The sequence below is a fragment of the Cervus canadensis genome, chromosome 20 (genome assembly GCF_019320065.1).
Source record: "Cervus canadensis isolate Bull #8, Minnesota chromosome 20, ASM1932006v1, whole genome shotgun sequence".
Lineage (NCBI taxonomy): Eukaryota > Metazoa > Chordata > Mammalia > Artiodactyla > Cervidae > Cervus > Cervus canadensis.
In genome coordinates, this window is record NC_057405.1 from 56,784,430 (window position 1) to 56,801,260 (window position 16,831).

The 16,831-nt window shown below is 39.4% G+C and overlaps 1 protein-coding gene across 1 annotated transcript in view; it reads right to left on the bottom strand.

Moving 5' to 3' along the window:
- The window catches only part of SNX3 (sorting nexin 3), a 45,095-nt gene extending 28,465 nt beyond the window's left edge, over window positions 1-16,630 (bottom strand). Inside the window, exon 1 of the mRNA XM_043439643.1 lies at window positions 16,239-16,630. Within this exon, the coding sequence (XP_043295578.1) occupies window positions 16,239-16,400 (162 nt within the window). The 5' untranslated portion in view covers window positions 16,401-16,630. The remainder of the gene's footprint in view (window positions 1-16,238) is intronic.
- Window positions 16,631-16,831: the final 201 nt, after the last annotated feature.

The following is a 16,831-nucleotide window of genomic DNA, read 5'->3' on the forward strand; positions in this document are numbered from 1 at the left end:
GTACTATTCTAACACATACAAATGTAATATATATGACAATAATAGCACAAGGGAAGGAGAAGGTGTATTGGACCAAGATTCCTATTTCACTGGAATTAAGTTGGTATTAATCTGAAGTACATTGTGAAAAGCTGAGGCATACTGTAATTTCAATATCAAACACTAACAATAATTTTTAAGAAGTAAAAAGAATCTCAGGCATTTAAACAGTACAACAGAAAATATCTAACACAGAAAGCACTAAAGGAGGAACAGAGAAAAACATGAGACATATAGAAAGCAAGTATCAAAATGGCAGAAATAAACCCATCATACTGGTAATTTCATTAAAAATAAATGGAGGGACTTCCCTACTGGTCTAGTGGCTAAGACTCAACACTCCTAAGGCAGGAGCCCCAGGTTTGATCCCTGGTGAGGGAACTAGATCCCATATGCAACAACTAAGAGTTGCTAAACTAAAAGTATTCCTGTACTGCAAGGAAGATAGAAGGTCCCGCTTACTGCAACTAACACCTGGCACAGCCAAATAAATAATGGTTTTTTTTTTTTTTAATGAATGGATTAAGGGAGAAAATATTTGCAAATGAAATGACCAATAAGAGGTTAATCTCAAAAACACATAAAAAGCTCACACAACTTGACAGCAAAAAAGCAAACAAGCTGATTAAAAAATGAGAAAAACTAATCAGACATTTTCCCAAGGACATACACACAGGAGGCCAATAGGCACAGGAAAAGATGCCCAACACTGTTAATTATCAGAGTAATACAAATTAAAACCACAATGATATCACCTCACACCTGTTAAGAGTGGCTATTGTCAAAAAGACCACGAATAACAAATGTTGGGAAGGATGTGAAGAAAAGGGAACCCTTGTACACTGTTGGTGAGGATTAAATTGGTACAGCTGCTGTGGAAAACAGTATGGAGGTTTCTCGAAAAACTAAACATAGAACTACCATAAGACCCAGCAATTCCACTCCTGGGTAAACATCAGATAAAAAAGAAAACACTAATTTGAAAATTACCCCAATGTTCATGTGGGTGAGTGGGTCAATTGTATCTGATTCATTGAGACCCCATGGACTGTAGCCTGCCAGGCTCCTCTGTCCATGGAATTTACCAGGCAAGAATACTGCAGTGGGCTGCCATTTCCTACTCTGGGGATCTTCCCCACCCAGGGAACAAACCTGCATTTCTTGAGTCTCTTGCATTGGTAGGTGGATTCTTTACCCTGAGCCACCTGGGAAGCCCTCCAATGTTCATAGCAGCATTATTTTCAATTCCCATATTATGGAAGCAATTATGGAAGTGTCCATCAATAGATGAATGTATAAAGAAGATGTGGTTTTTAGTATGTATGTATGTGTGTTAAGTGTTTATTACAATGGAATAAAATTTAAAAATAATCAAAGTTTGCCATTTTCGACAACAATGGACTTGGAAGGTATTAAGTCAGTCAGACACACAAAGACAAATACTGTATGATACCATTTATATGTACAATATAAAAAATAAAACTAATGAACAGACTCACAGAGAACAAACTAGCAGTTACCAGTGGGAAGAGAAAAGAAGGGAAGGGCAAAATAGGAACAGGGGATTAAGAGGTACAAACTACTGTGCATAAAGTAAATAGGCTACAAGGGTATATCGTACAACACAGGGAATGCAGCCAGTGTTTTTTAATAACTATAAGTGGAATACGGCCTTTAAAAATTGTAAATCACTATGCTGTACCCTTGAAACTTATATAATATTATACATGAACTGTACCTCAATTAAAAAATTTTTTTAACAATTGTAAAACAAAATGGATTACATACGCCAATCAAAAAGCAGAGGTTATCAAAGTGAATAAAAAACTTATATCCTGTCTACAAAAGACACACTTAAGATTCAAAAACAAAAACAGGTTAAAAGTGGAAGGATGGGAAATGATATACAGCTTACAACTAACCATAAGAAAGCTGGAGTCGCTGTGTAAGTATCAGATGAAACAGACTTTAAGATAAAAGAACTGAAATTCTTGGCAAAAAGTCTTAAAGAAATGTTTTCCTCCTCGGCTTTGGTAACTTGAAAGGAAAGAAGACACAAACTTAATAACTGTCCCTCCCCCACAGGAGAAGGAAATGGCAACCCACTCCAGTATTCTTAGCCGGGAAATTCCATGGACAGAGGAGTCTGACGGGCTACTGTCTATGGAGTCACAAAGAGTCAGACATGACTTAGCAACTAAACCACCACCACCTCCTCTATTATCCATTTCTATGCTTTTTTACTGTGGTAAAATGTACATAACATAAAAATTACCATTTTACGTGTACAGAGTTCTGCACCTTTAAGTACATTCATTGTTGTGCAACCCTCACTACCATCCGCTGACAAAACTCCCGTGTTTAAAATAATACATTCTATAAGAATATGAGTACCTGGCATTCTCTGATGGTCTAGTGGTTAAAAATAAACCTGCCAGTGCAGGGGACACAGGTTCAATCCCTGATTGGGGAAGATCCCACATGATGTGGAGCAACAAAGCCCTCGAGCTGCAACTACTGAGTCCACATGCCGCAACTGCTGAGGTCCATGTGGTTAGAGCCCACGCTCCACAAGTGTAGCCACTGCAATAAGAAGCCCATGCGCCGCAACGAAGAGCAGCCCCCGCTCACTCCAACTAGAGAAAGCCTGCGTGTACCAACAAAGACCCAGCACAGCTGGGGGGAAGAAAAGTAAATAAATTTCAAAGAAAAAAAATAATAATAATAATATGAGTAACCAGATTCTTAAAAGAGTTCTGACCTTTCCTAAGCACACTCCAAGGGTAAATCAGAGTGCTTGGGGGCCGGGGGGAGGGAAATGCAGAACCAGTAATACATATGTTACAAAACTAATCTTTTACTGAAATCAGCACTCTTTTCTTTTTCCTGATAGTGCAATAAAAACCTAAAGCCAATTCTCAGATAATGACAGCAGCAGCTAGTATTAAATAAACAAGACAGTACTTAAAATCCATAACACACATCATTTAATTTTAGGAAGATCCTAACACTTTCATCTTAGGATGGACAAAAGGTTCAGAGAGGTTAACTGCCCAAAGGCACTCAATTAGTAGGTAGTGTAAAACCAGGCATGAATTCTTGTTCATAGTTCAAGTGTTCTCAGAGTACATTAATACATTAAACATTATCTCCCCCAAAATTAGTAGAAGCTCTAAAAAAAAATGAAAGTCCATGGTACATAAGTAGTACCATGTAGTACATGGTACTATATGTAGTACCTCAGTACTTACGTAGTACCTCAGTAGTATGTTGTTTTGTTCTGCCACAATGTCCTCTGCTCCAGTCTGCCTCCAGTTCCCTTCTACCAACACTAGGCTGGGAAAGACTGTCCCAGATGTTTAGATCAAATGGGAGAGAAGTCTAGCTTGAGAGGAATACTTAAAACACTATGCCAGACCTATTAGCTAAAGCTCAAAAAGAAAATGAGATATGGGTCAGGTCTTCGGCTGGTGGATTAGCAGTAGCGAGCCCTATACAGAGACTGATGGAGAGAGAGAAACAAAATGTAATGTCAGGGCAAGGGTAGGAGATAACAATAGTAAATAACAGCAACTATGAATTAAAACAACAAAATGTCTCTGCGGACTCTGGCAGAGAATACAGGATTTCTAGCAATACTGATATCAAAAAACTGCTAAGATATCTCTGAAACCAGACGATACTCAGTTTCCTAAAATAATAAAAAGGTCCTATCAAGAAAATAAGGACTCTGGTTGGTTGGATTGAGAAAATCTATCTACTCTTAATGAAGAATGGGATGTGTATGAAGTCAGTTACACCTAGAGTTTGGCACAGGGGTAACAGTGACCAGATTATGAGTGACCACTAACCAGAAACAGTGACATAGGACCAAAAGGTAAAAAGCAAAACAAAATCTCAGGTCAAAAAGCGCTGAGTGCACTGGTCATGCATTCATATATGAGCCATCCTGTATATTTGAGGCCAGTATCAGCTATAGTCAACTAGACAAATCATACAAGTCAATGTCAATGCCAAGGAAACTGGACACAGAGATGTCTGATAATTCCAATCTTAAACTTTAAATAGCCCAATATAGTGAATGGCTATTGTATTAAAGTTGTTTTGGACAAAAATATCAGAAGTTCTACAGGAAAGTAAATCAAAGAACATACACATTCTAAATAGTCCACTGAAGTATATTCATAACTGATGTCCTACTTCAACCTATAAAGTTTTTCTTAATTTTATTCATTTGATCAGATTCTATATAATTATAATCCTTCTAAAATACTCTTGTTAGCTTTGACATTCTTGAAGCTCTGGCTACCATATGTTTGATACATATTTTTATGGGCTTCATAATCGGATTTTTAAAAATCTGTCACAATCAATGTAGGAGTTTTCAAAAGATTGTTTTTGTTCATTTTGAATGAATGCCTTGTTAAGGTTCAGGTTTCTTCTCAAAACAGAAACAAAACAATATCATGTGACATTAGAAGAAACTGTATAGTTACACATTCACTGCTTGAAATCCTTAAATATATTTTAGACTTTGAGGCCTAGAATCACAAGTTGCAAAGGTCAAAACACTTTTCTCTTAAGGTGTGCAGTGAATGGAAGATACTAATGTTTTTAAGACTAAGCTTGAAATTATGGAGGGTCAAAGACCTTACAACAGAGTAGGAAATTTTTTCTAAGTTAAATTTTAATCGAGAGCTAATAAGCTAAGATATTCATCACCCAAAACATTACTTGTCTAGTCTCAGAAGTTAGCACTCTCTTATACAAAGGCACTAGATCACAACAGCAAGGGCAAACAACTGAATCAAAGATTATGTGGTTATTTCTCTTATACTCAATATTTTTAAAAAATACACTAGTCATGCAGCATTAATTTTGACTTACACATGAACAGCCAAAGCAACAGTCTTTTAGTAATTTTCTCTATAATTTGGAAAAATAATCCTCTACAGGTGATTAAAGTAACACATTCAACTTTTTCCATGAGAAAAAGTATTTTTCTATGCCTTTGGTAAAACATCTTGGCAGCATAGAAGGCAAGGGATAATGAGAGCTGATGGTGCTAGATTCTGATGGAGACAAGAAAGATAAGGCTGTGTGGCCTATAGCCAAGGCTCAGAATCAGGCTGAGCCCAGTCCCCACTGACTCTTTCTCTTGGAGTGAGTCTATTGTGTTTCCTTCTGTTGGAAATTATCTTTAAGACAGGGCCATGTCATTGTTATTAGTTTCCCATTGCTGCTTTAACAAATTACCACAAGCTTAGTAGCTTAAAACAACACTTATTTATTAGCTTACAGTTTTGGAGGTCAGAAGTTTGAAATGAGTCTCACTGGGACAAATCAAGATGTCACTAGGGCTGCATTCCTTCTGGAGGGTCTAGGGGATGTGCATCCTTGTCTTACCTAGCCTCTGGAGGCTACTCGCATTCTTCAGCCCACGGTCCTTTCTTCCGTCTTCAAAGTCAGCGATTAGATCACTCCAAACTCTGCTTCCACTGTCACATCTGCTGTGACTAACTCTCCCACCTGTTTCACTTATAAGGGCCCTTGTGATTATACTGGACCCACCCAGATAATCCAGGACAACCTCTCCATCTCATGATCCTTAATTTGATCATATCTCCAAAGGTAACATTCTCATATGTTAACACATTCAGATTCTAGTTATTAGGAAGCAGAAATCTTTGGGGAGTTATTATTTCTGCACCCACAATAACCCAAGCCACAGGTGCCACCAATTATGACATTTGGAGATTCCTAACAAGTAATGTATGGTAGATAATGTTGCCACAAATTCTTTGAAGCTACTTTCATCTGAGAGGTGGAGTTTATTTCCCCACCTCTGAATCCAGACTAGCCTATGACTTGCTTTGAGCAAGAGAATGTGGTAGAAGTGACAAGCAATTTTCTAAGCCTAAAACTCAAGAGGTCTTGCAACTTTCTATCTTCATTCTCTTGGAATGCTATTCTAAGACTGCCATGTAAGAAAGTCAGTAGAGCCTACTGGAGAATGAGGGGCCATGTGGAAGAGAATGAGGTGCCCCAGGAGATAGGCAGCCAGACATGCCAGCTCTCCAGCTCAAAACAGTTGCACAAATGAGCACACAGCAACTGCCCAGCCAGACCACAGAATGGTAGGAAGTAAATCACTGTTGTATGCCATTAAGTTGGGGTAGTTAGTTATGCAACTGGCATAATATTGGTTACTGGGAAAAACCAGTCTACAATGTTTACATATGTGGATGAGCTTTTGGCAGGAGGAATAAAGAAGGTCATTTGACTTAGATGGGAGAGGAGAACAGCAGGTAGACTTTCATGGCTGTATCACAAAGCATGATCAGGCTGATACAGGAAATGACTGTTAAATAAGAATGACCCTGGCTATTTCTATGATCTGTTCTAACTGGAAATAAGAGCCCTTATAGTTTCTAAGAAGAGGCAGATAACTAAAACTATATCAAAGAAAACATAGAAGAAAGTGCCTACCATACCAGCTGAGACACAGCAACTGTCCAAGACATGCTTAAAATAAAACAAACCATAAATAAAGAGGTAAGGAAAGACGTTTGACCCAGACAGTAACAACAGGTCCCAGGGCATAAAGTGGTCAAAATCCAGTGTTAATACTGTGTGACTTTGGCAGGTCATTGACAATGGAAAAGACAGCTGTTCTCTCTGCCCTTACACCCCGGGTCCCTCATGCAGGCTTGGGTTCCTACTGCACATTATGACTATTTTCACCAAGTAGTATCATTAAATTGAACTGAATGGATTCAAACTGACCTACCTTCCTACCTCCAGTCTATAAGCTTCCTGCCTTTAAGGGCAAGCCATACATTAGCATGGCGACTGGCATGTACTAGGTGATTCATAAATGTTCATTTATTGGACAGTTTTAGGGAAAACTGATCAAAGAAAACATCCAGTCCTGTTTCAGGTTGGTGTGAACTTCTAAATGCAGCAACCACATCTTTTTAAACTTAGCATTCCAGTTCAGTTCAGTCGCTCAGTCAGGTCCGACTCTTTGTGACCCCATGAACCGCAGCACGCCAGGCCTCCCTGTCCATCACCAACTCCTGGAGTTCACTCAAACCCATGTCCATTGAGTCGGTAATGCCATCCAACCATAGCATTCCAAGTGCTCAATAAAACAACTGGCCCACAGCAGCCACTCAAATGTTAAGTTGAATCTAAAAAGAAATGTAGTTAGGAAAAAACTGATTAGAGTCTTAAGAGAATAAAACTGGGCAAATACACAGATTACAGATAAGAACCATATCTAACATCTAAGTGAAAATCTCTACAATTTATTTCAGCTTAAGTATATCAACATCATCTGCTGTTTTAAACTAAGATAAAAATTCTATCAATTTACTATATTGTTCCATTTTGAGAACGAATATCACAGTTCCTCAATTTTCAACTTAACCCTTTTCTACAATTCACACATTAAACTTACCCACATCTGTAGTTCAACTAATACCAATTTAATCATTTAATAATGGCATACTGCTATAACATGTAGAGAATGACCATGTAAGAACACAAAACATTAAACGATGATATGGTATGAAAAAATTAATTCTGAGCTAGAAAATATCTAAGCCCCAATCCTGGATAGAACAGACTATAGTTTTGTCAGGCACCACCTTCAGTTCTGTCACTAGTTTATCAACTGAAATTAAACCACCATGAACTAGCTACCTAACAGTTTTTATCAGCCCCAACTCTCTTTAGATATTCAAAGTTTACAAAAGGCTTCAAGCCTTCAAGCGAGAAAACTAGTTTTACAAACTGAAACTCTTTGTGGTTGACCTTAATATGAATAGTAGATGTAATGACTCACAAGGTCAGATTGTGTCTTTGCAAAAACTCGACCTTTAGAAGGAAAAAATGGCGTCTACTATTTCATTCAGCACCTAAGAATAGGACCACACTTTACAATCAAATAAGATTCTCCAAGTGCTTTGCTTTCCACTACTCCAAAGCTACATAAAATACAGACCAGTGATTGGCCAACTTTGTCTCAAATGGCAGGACAGTATATATTTTAGGCTGTTGAAACTACTCAACGCTGTCCTTTCAGTACAAAAGTGGTCGTAAATACTATGTAAACAAAATATTAAAAGATATGCTGTTCTAATAAAACATTAAATAGGGAAGCCCATAGCTGCCGATCCCTGTTCTATAGTGATCAGTGTTTTAAGACTGTTCTCCATTATATAATATGGGGGAAATCTTGAGTGTAAATTTAAACAAAGGTCTGGTGATACACAGAAGTACGCCTAGCCAACAAGACTTTTATCTTCGTTTCCACATGAAAATGATCCGTAATGTCATGGCAAAAGAGGAGATACTGAGAACTAGACATAAGAAAAGGAACTTTGAGGCTCCTTTGTTCCTCTAAATGAATTAAAATTTCCAAATTTACTATAGAACAGAGAAGCTCATCCCACAAGGACAGGAAGGGGAAAAACGGAAAGTAAACAAGCTATAGGTGGCAGGTGTGGAATCATTTTAGGAAAGCCAAGGAAACAGAGATGCGACATCATTTATAAAAGTCTAGAGAGCAAAGAATTAGAAAGTGATCATTCTAGTATTGTTAGGCACTAAGTCTAATTTTATTCAAGTTATTTTGTCTTCCTATGATTCCCTGGTAAGAGACACTGACCTCACTCATTTAGGTGGCTCAAACAACATACTCCATTATTCAATGTCATCAACTAAAACGCTGGTCCTAAGAAAAACCTCCTACATAGTTCTAAACAGTCGCTGAAGGCAAATAAAAAAAAAAAAAGTTAATCATGTATTTTCCATACTTCTAACCCAAACTCGACCCCATGATATACTTCTATCGAACATGCTATGTCTTCATGCCTGCCTCCTTTTTCTACTCACCAAAATGTTCTCTGGAAGGGATCAAACTTATTTATATCAAAAAAAAAATAAAAAAACAAAAACCCAACTTACTAAATTCAAGGATATCAAAACTAACAGGAACTCAAATTTTATTTCTTACAAATCAAATAAACCTTCTCTAAATTTTGAAATCTCAGTCATCAGCAAACAAAGAAAAAAAAAAAAAAGACAAGATGAGAATGTTGCCAGTGCCACACCCTAGAAGAGGGACCCCAATCACTTCTTTGCCACTGTGTGGAAGCAGAGAACAGTGTCTGTTCCTCCTTTCTTCACATGGCTGCCCAGCTAAACTAAATTCCGCAGCTTCCTTTGTAGCCAAATGTGGCAATGGAGCAGAAATGTGCCTTCGCCTCGCCTAGAATGTGGATGTGATACCGGGAAGCTCATAGTCAAGTCACAATGCCAGCCCTGGACTGCTCAAGACTTCTTCACACGAAAAAATAAACTCAGTTTTTGAGGTCTCTGTGAGAACAGTCCAAACTATACCTTAACTGACCATATGTCATATTTTACCATGCTGTCCAATTTCACAGGTTCTAAGTTAAATATTTCTTTAAAAGAACACTTTATTTGGCTGAAAGCTTTAAATCATTTAACTAAGCAATCCATAAACAGCAGTACCAGGATTACAGTATTGATCTTCTTGGACACCATCTTTCTTATCTGATAGTCAAAAAACTGCTGGCTCTGCTTACATGGAAGCAGCATAGTATGGTACAAACATAAAAGTATCTAAAAATAACATTTCAATCCTTTTTTTTTGGTACGTATGATTCTGAAGGTGAGATGAAAAATCTCATAGAATCACTAAAATACCTGAAAATTAAGCACTAGTAGATTTTCCACTTTAAAGGTATAGAGTGGCAATATTACTAAAATACAAAGATTTCTTAAATGGATATAAATTTTGTCTCTTCCTGATTTCTGGTTTACTTTCATGATTATTACACAGGGATACAGACACGGATGGTATAAGACAGGGGTGAAAAGATCTGGCTTGGTTGAATGTAGTAAATGCTCCCCCTTCTTCCCCCAAAGCTAAGTTGTTGGCATGCTTTGATATAGTATCTAAACTGTCTCCCCTTTAAAAATAGTTCTCATCTTTGGCCAATATCACTGGTTTTCCTCTCTGCTACATGTAAGGATCTGCTTCTTTTTCTCCCTTCCCTCCATTCACCACCCTAGAATTTGCCTTCCCCCACCACCCTAGAATTTGCCTTTTTAAAAATCCCATCGAGGCTACCAACCACTGTGCTCCATTTTTTTTCATACTTCTCTGTTGCCTGTCATATCTGAAGAGACAGAGAGCCTGGTGCCACCAGGTATAATCCTTGCTGCACATCAGTAAGGTGCCCTTGCTGGGGTGCTTTTTAAATTACCACTTCCCAAATCCCACCCTAACCCCATTAAAAAAGAATCTAAAGGATTTCAAAAACTCCCCAGGTGATAACGAATGTTCAGTGAGGGTTAAAGAAAAAATATGGCCTCTCAAGATCAGAAAATCTATATTCAAATCCCAGTTTTGCCATTTAATAGCTGTGATTTTGGACAAGTTATTTAACCTTCCTAAACTTCATTTATTCCTAAGTGTCCACTACATGTCAAGCACAATGTCAGATGTTGAGTTACGGTGATCATGACAGTCCCCATCCTCTAGAAGGTTATAGAAGAAACAGGAATTAAAGGGAAAAAAGTGAAAGTTGCTCAGCCATGTCCAATTCTTTGCAACCCCCATGGGCTGGAGCCCACCACACTCCTTTGTCCATGGAATTCTCCAAGCAAGAATACTGGAGTGGGTAGCCATTCCTTTCCCCAGGGCATCTTCCTGACCCAGGGATTGAACCCAAGTCTCCTGCATTGCAGGGTTACCATCTGAGCCATCAGGAAAGCCCATACAAGCAAACAAACATAATCCTAAGAGGGCTACAAGGACACACAGGGAACAAATCCAGTCTAGATTCCAGGGATCAGCAAAATCTCTAAAAAGGTAAAATCAAGGCTGAGTTCTGCAGGACAAGTAATGACAACCAGATAAGGCTGCTAAAGCAAGACTGTTCTTAACAGAGGAGGAAGTGTATGCAAAGGCCTGGATAGAAGTCAGCTTATTTGAGAGATATAAGTAGTTCAGGAGGACTAAAATAAGAATAAGGGAGGAACAAGAGATGAGGATCAACAATAACTTCAGCTTCCACATTTGCAAAACAAAGATATTATTTGCTCTGCTTGGTTACTCAAAGATCAAATTATATATATATAGCAAACTGTCTTGAATACAACAGGTACTCAGGTGATAAATCCCCTCACTTTTCAGCTTATGCATGAGAAGAAGCTTGCCTTTTAAAAGCATTTCGAGCCAGTCAACAACACACTTTTTCTTCAGGTGATTTCATCATAGCACAGAATCCAACAGTAAGTTCTTTTCAGCTGTTTGTTTTTGTGGGGTGCATCTTATCTACTGTGGATTAATGAAGAGTCAACTCTTAGGTCTCAAGGATGCTAACATTGAGACTTCCTTCTAAAGGTTCAGACACTTGAGGGTTCCCCAACACCAGGCTGTGGATAAAAAAGGTTTTAATGTATTGTTTAAATGAACTGAAGCTGTGAAGCAATACAGAATGAGGACCACAATACATCAAATCCAACCCTGACTATGATACTCACATGAGCTTCATGCTTACTCGCTCAGTGGTGTCTGACTCTTTGCAACCCCATGGACTGTAGCCCGCCAGGCTCCTCTGTCCATGGGATTCTCCAGGCAAGAATACTGGAGTGGGTAGCCCTTTTCTTTTCCAGGGGATCTTTCAGACCCAGGGATCAAATCCAGGTCTCCTTCATTGCAGGTGGATTCTTTACTGTCTTGAGCCATCAGGGGAGCCCTGACTCTGACTCGAGTTAGATATCAATGATTTACTTTGGGTAAGAGATGTCTTTCTGTGTCTTGGTTCCCTTATCTGCCAAAATGAACAATATAAAACAGGATCCCTTAACACAATATAACAGCTACTTTTTAACTGCCACTGCCTCACTCCCCCCACATTAAGGGATGGGTTAGGTAAGAACAGACTCTTCAAAGCTGCCTTTCCCTGATAGAGATCCTGGAGGTCAGCCATAGCTGGCAGCAAAGATATATATCAGACTTTTCATGGTCAACTGATAAACCTACCTAGATTCTGCAGATGTCCTTAGGTTCCAAAATGCTTTGATTCTTTTAAATACTATTTTGGCCCTTTAAGAACTCATTCACATAAACCCTAAAAACACGTCTAAAAATTAATTTATTTCTGATGAGAATATTAATGACTCAATTTAAAATGAGAGGACTCATCCAGAGAAGAATCACCAATACAAGTTTAGAATGGCAAATACTATCAAGATGCTACTTTCATTATCTTTCCTGGTACAAAGTTTATTAGTAAACTTTACTATTCAGTTTTATGTTTCAATATGTCTCAACTTAAAAAAGCTACTTTTAGAAGCATGTGAGGTGATAATGTTAACTAAAATTGCTGTGGTAATCATTTATATATATGTATATAGCAATCATTATGCTGTATACCTTAAATACAATTTTATATGTCAATTAGATCTCAAACTGGAAAAAAAATATCAATACTAGCACAATCATAGGAAACATACTACCTTAAAATATGTCTGTGTGTGCTTAAGTGCTTACTTGCTCAGTTGTGTCTGACTCTTTGTGACCCCATGGACTGTAGCCCACCAGACTCCTCTGCTCATGGAATTTCCAGGCAAGAATACTGGACTCGGGTGCCATTTCCTATTCCAAGGGATCTTCCCGACCCAGGAATTGAACCTGAGTCTCTTGGGTCTCCTACACTGGCAGGCAGATTCTTTACCACTAGCACCATGTGGGAAGCCCTCACCTTAAAATATGGAGACTTCTATTAAATATTTTTGGTCTTAAGTGTGAAATTTACTACATTCTGAATGGCATCACAACTTCCCACATGGAATGACACAAAATATATTAGATTTTTTGATAAGAAAATCCAATGATTTTAGTAGCTCACCTGCACATTAACATAAGAGAATGTAGTCAGCTGATCAATGACTTTTAATTTAGAAGTAGCTGTATGTAGAAAGAAGTAACTTTTGAGTGCCTATTATAGCACTCCATCACTTTAGCACCAATTACTGTGCTAAAGAGATTTATGTGCATTATGTCATTTAGTCCTCTGAGGTAGGTAGTCATCTCTCAGTATCCATGGGAGATCTGGTTCCAGGACACACACACCTCCATATTAAAATCTGCAGATGCTCAAGTTCCTTATATAAAACGGTTTAGTATTTGCATATAACCTACGCAAATCCTCTCTTTCACTTTAAACCATCTCTAGGTTACTTATAATACCTAACACACAATGCATATGTTATATATAGAGAGCTGCTGGTGTGCAGCAAATTCAAGTTTTGCTTTTTGGGACTTTCTGGAATTTTTTTCCAACTACTTTAGATCTGTGGTTGGTTGAGTACTCATATGCAGAACCAGCATCCTCAAATACAAAGAACCAACTGTACTATTATTAGCACACCTTACAGAAGGGAAGTGGACCTTAGATTTTGCACCTTACTCAGTTATTCTTTGAATTCAGAGCTCAAGAAAGATCCTTAAACTCATTCTGGTTCAAAGCAGTTTTCTTTAGGTACAATACACCTTAATTAACTTAAAATCTTCAGAAAATTAAAGCCACATTATAGCACAAACTTCATGAACAGTGACTGAATTTCCCCTTCAGCTTTCTCTTTAATATGCCAAAATAATTCTAGAACCTGAACTTTCCAAATCCTTTAATCATTTATGGTGCTCTCTGCTATGCCTACCATTAGAATGATTTTAAAAAACATTAATACTGTATCAGTTATTTTCAAAAGCACAGAGATAATCAAGAGATCCTAATAGTCTTAAACACTACCTTTAAACCAAAAGATAAATGGAGATTGAGAAACTTGCATTCTAAAGTGCCACCATCCAGATAAAATTACTCTGTGAATTAGAGTAATTTCAATCAGATCCTATAAAATGGAACATTTTTCTCAAGACTAAAATTAGAGTATAACCATAGGATAGTTTAAGGGCCCAAACTTTGGAACATAAAATGGTCTGCCACGTGTCAAATTCAACAGCAGAAGGCAAGCAGCAGGGGCTAGGGAGAGAAGGAACAGTTTAGAAAAGTAGTAATAAATGACAAAATGACTCACCTATTCATCTCACTGGCAGTGGTACCTTAATTACTCTCAAAAGTCACATGCTGCTAAAATAAGTCCTAATATCTTACTATATGGTGTCCTGCATTTCAAGTTAACACATTACATTATTAAGAGAATCCCCAATGGCATTTCATAAGCATTAGAAACTCAATTATATTTTTTTAGAAGGCACAAGCACTTATGACTTAACAGTTATTAACACACAACAAACTGGTGTACATAATCTAACAAACCAGTATAGGTGTGTATACTCTCTCATTACTCACTCTTAAAAAGGATTACTTTCTTCAAAATACAAATAACAATACCATAAGCACAATTTAAAGTGTCACATAAGCTATTTGGTAATAAAAATCAAATGAATTTTTAAAAAAAAATTGTTATTATACTTAAAGTCCATTTACTATGTAAGAACTCAGCATGACAAACACAAAGTTATTAAATGAGGAAATGTAGGCAGGAGATTCCACTTCAGTTGTGTGACAGGAAGTACTAGCTCTGGAAGTTTAGAAACAGGAATACCAACCTCTGCTGTAGCACAAGAAATAAAGGAAAATATGCTGGTGGATGAGAGTAAAAGAAGTTCTTTTCAGTTAACAACCTGCGATATATTAAAGACAATCCAAAACCATTCCAAAAGTTAAGGGGAAAAAAATGCCTCATTTTTTTTCACTAGGCTTACGTGACAATATGCTTCCTTAGGTACACTGGAATTCAGATTCTGCAGTTTCGCTGTAACAAGATTGCTTGTGACACGTTTTACACATCCTTAGGGAGACAAGGGTGACTTGTAACATTTAACAGGTTAGTTTCATATATTAAGTTGGATGATTATTACATTTTTTATAGCAACACATAAGTAAATAATTTTTAAGTATCTAAGTTTCACAACAGTGAATAAACTGAACGTTACTAAACCGTACAGTTAAAAATGGTTAAGACGGTATATTCTGTTATATCTTACCACACAAAAATTGAGAAAGTTAATGAGAAATTACTCCACTTAAATGTTAATAGTAACTTGTTACATAAAATTTGATTACTCGAAAACCAAATTCTTAGGCTTAATTTTTAGTAATTTGTTACTGTCATTAGCAGCTGGATTCGTTTCACTGTAACTAATTTTTAAAGATACTTCCATACATGAGGAAATTCTTTAATTCTGAAGTAGAGTGAAAGTGAAGCACTATTCTCAATTAGCATCTTTCAAATCATCTGAATTACTTACTGCCAACAAATACCGGTTATGAAATTATAAATGTGGTTCTACTTCAGCTGATTCTTTCCTTCAGTGCAGTGCAAATCTTGAAATTAGGAGAGCAAGATCCCTAAATGAACAGGCTTTTCTTAAAGCAGTGGTAGTCTTGATTGTGAGGCAGGCAACACTTCCCACTCATCAGCCTTTAGCACGATGGTGGCCCAAAATACTAAGGTAATCGTTTTCCATCACCGTTTTCTCACCTGGCTCGGCCCTACCAAATCTGACAGGCTTTTGTAAACTTTCTTGAGGTTCTGTTCAGAAAAGCGTACAATCTAGGTGAGTTTGGTAGCACGGAAGGGCCTGAAAGGAATCAGCTTGGCTTGGCCAACTCGGGGGTGGGGGGTAGGGGGAATAGTCTCCAGGAAAAGAAAACCGGATTGGCTTCAACTTTGCGCAAACCCTCTTTCTCAGTCACAGATAGCTCCGTTCCCGATAAAGGGCTGTGTTCTCGAAAGATCTACCCCTTTCCAACTCAAATGTCATTCCCAGATCAGCTGCTTGAAGGGCCAGCGGCGCTCAACCCACGCCCTCTTCTCCGAGTGCCTTCTTCAAGTGCCAGTGCTGGCCTCAGCTCACCCTACAAGCCCCCATCCAAGCTCTGCTCGGAAGCCCTACACGAAGACGGGCCCTGGCCCGGACCCCGCCCGTGGACAAGTCTGCCCCACCGTGTCAGCAGGGGGCCCCGCCTGGGCGGCCGTGGCCGTCTGAGGGTCTGCGCTCCAGGGTCCGCGGCGGACAGCCGGGACCACAGAAGGAGTCTCTCCGTAGGGGGAAAAGACGGCCTCACCTTGACCCTGATCTCGTAGGTGGTGAAGCGGCCCCGGCCGACCCCCACTGTCTGCGGGTTGCTCACATCGATCTCGAGGAAGTTGCTGGGAGGCCCGTAGGCGTCATTCAGGTTCTGCGGCTTGGTGATCAGCCGCCGGGTGTCCGCCACGGTCTCCGCCATTTCGCTGCTGCAGCCGCCGCCGCGCCGCCGCCGCGGACTCCCTCCGCCCCCTCCGCGTTCTACCGACACCTCCGCCGCCGCTACTGCTGCCCGCCGCGGGGACACCGGGCTCGCGCGCAGCGGTCGCAAGGCGAACGAGCACGTAGAGCGGGCGTTCACCCTCACGCGCGTAGCTCCTCCCCGCGCCCCTCCGGCTTCCGCCTCCAGTACCCTGGAGGGAAACAGCCGACCTGTCGGAACTTCGCGCTCGGGACCCGGGAGACCCAGCGGAAGCCGCGGAAGGGGACTGGGTCTAGGCAGAGGAGGGGAAGCGCACTCCTGGAACTTGTAGGTGAGGACAGTTCCGGCCGGACTACAGAGCCCACAATGCACCGGGCGAGCGCGCCCCCGCCGGGCCGAGGCCGAGGTGCTGCGGGATCAGGTTCCGTGTC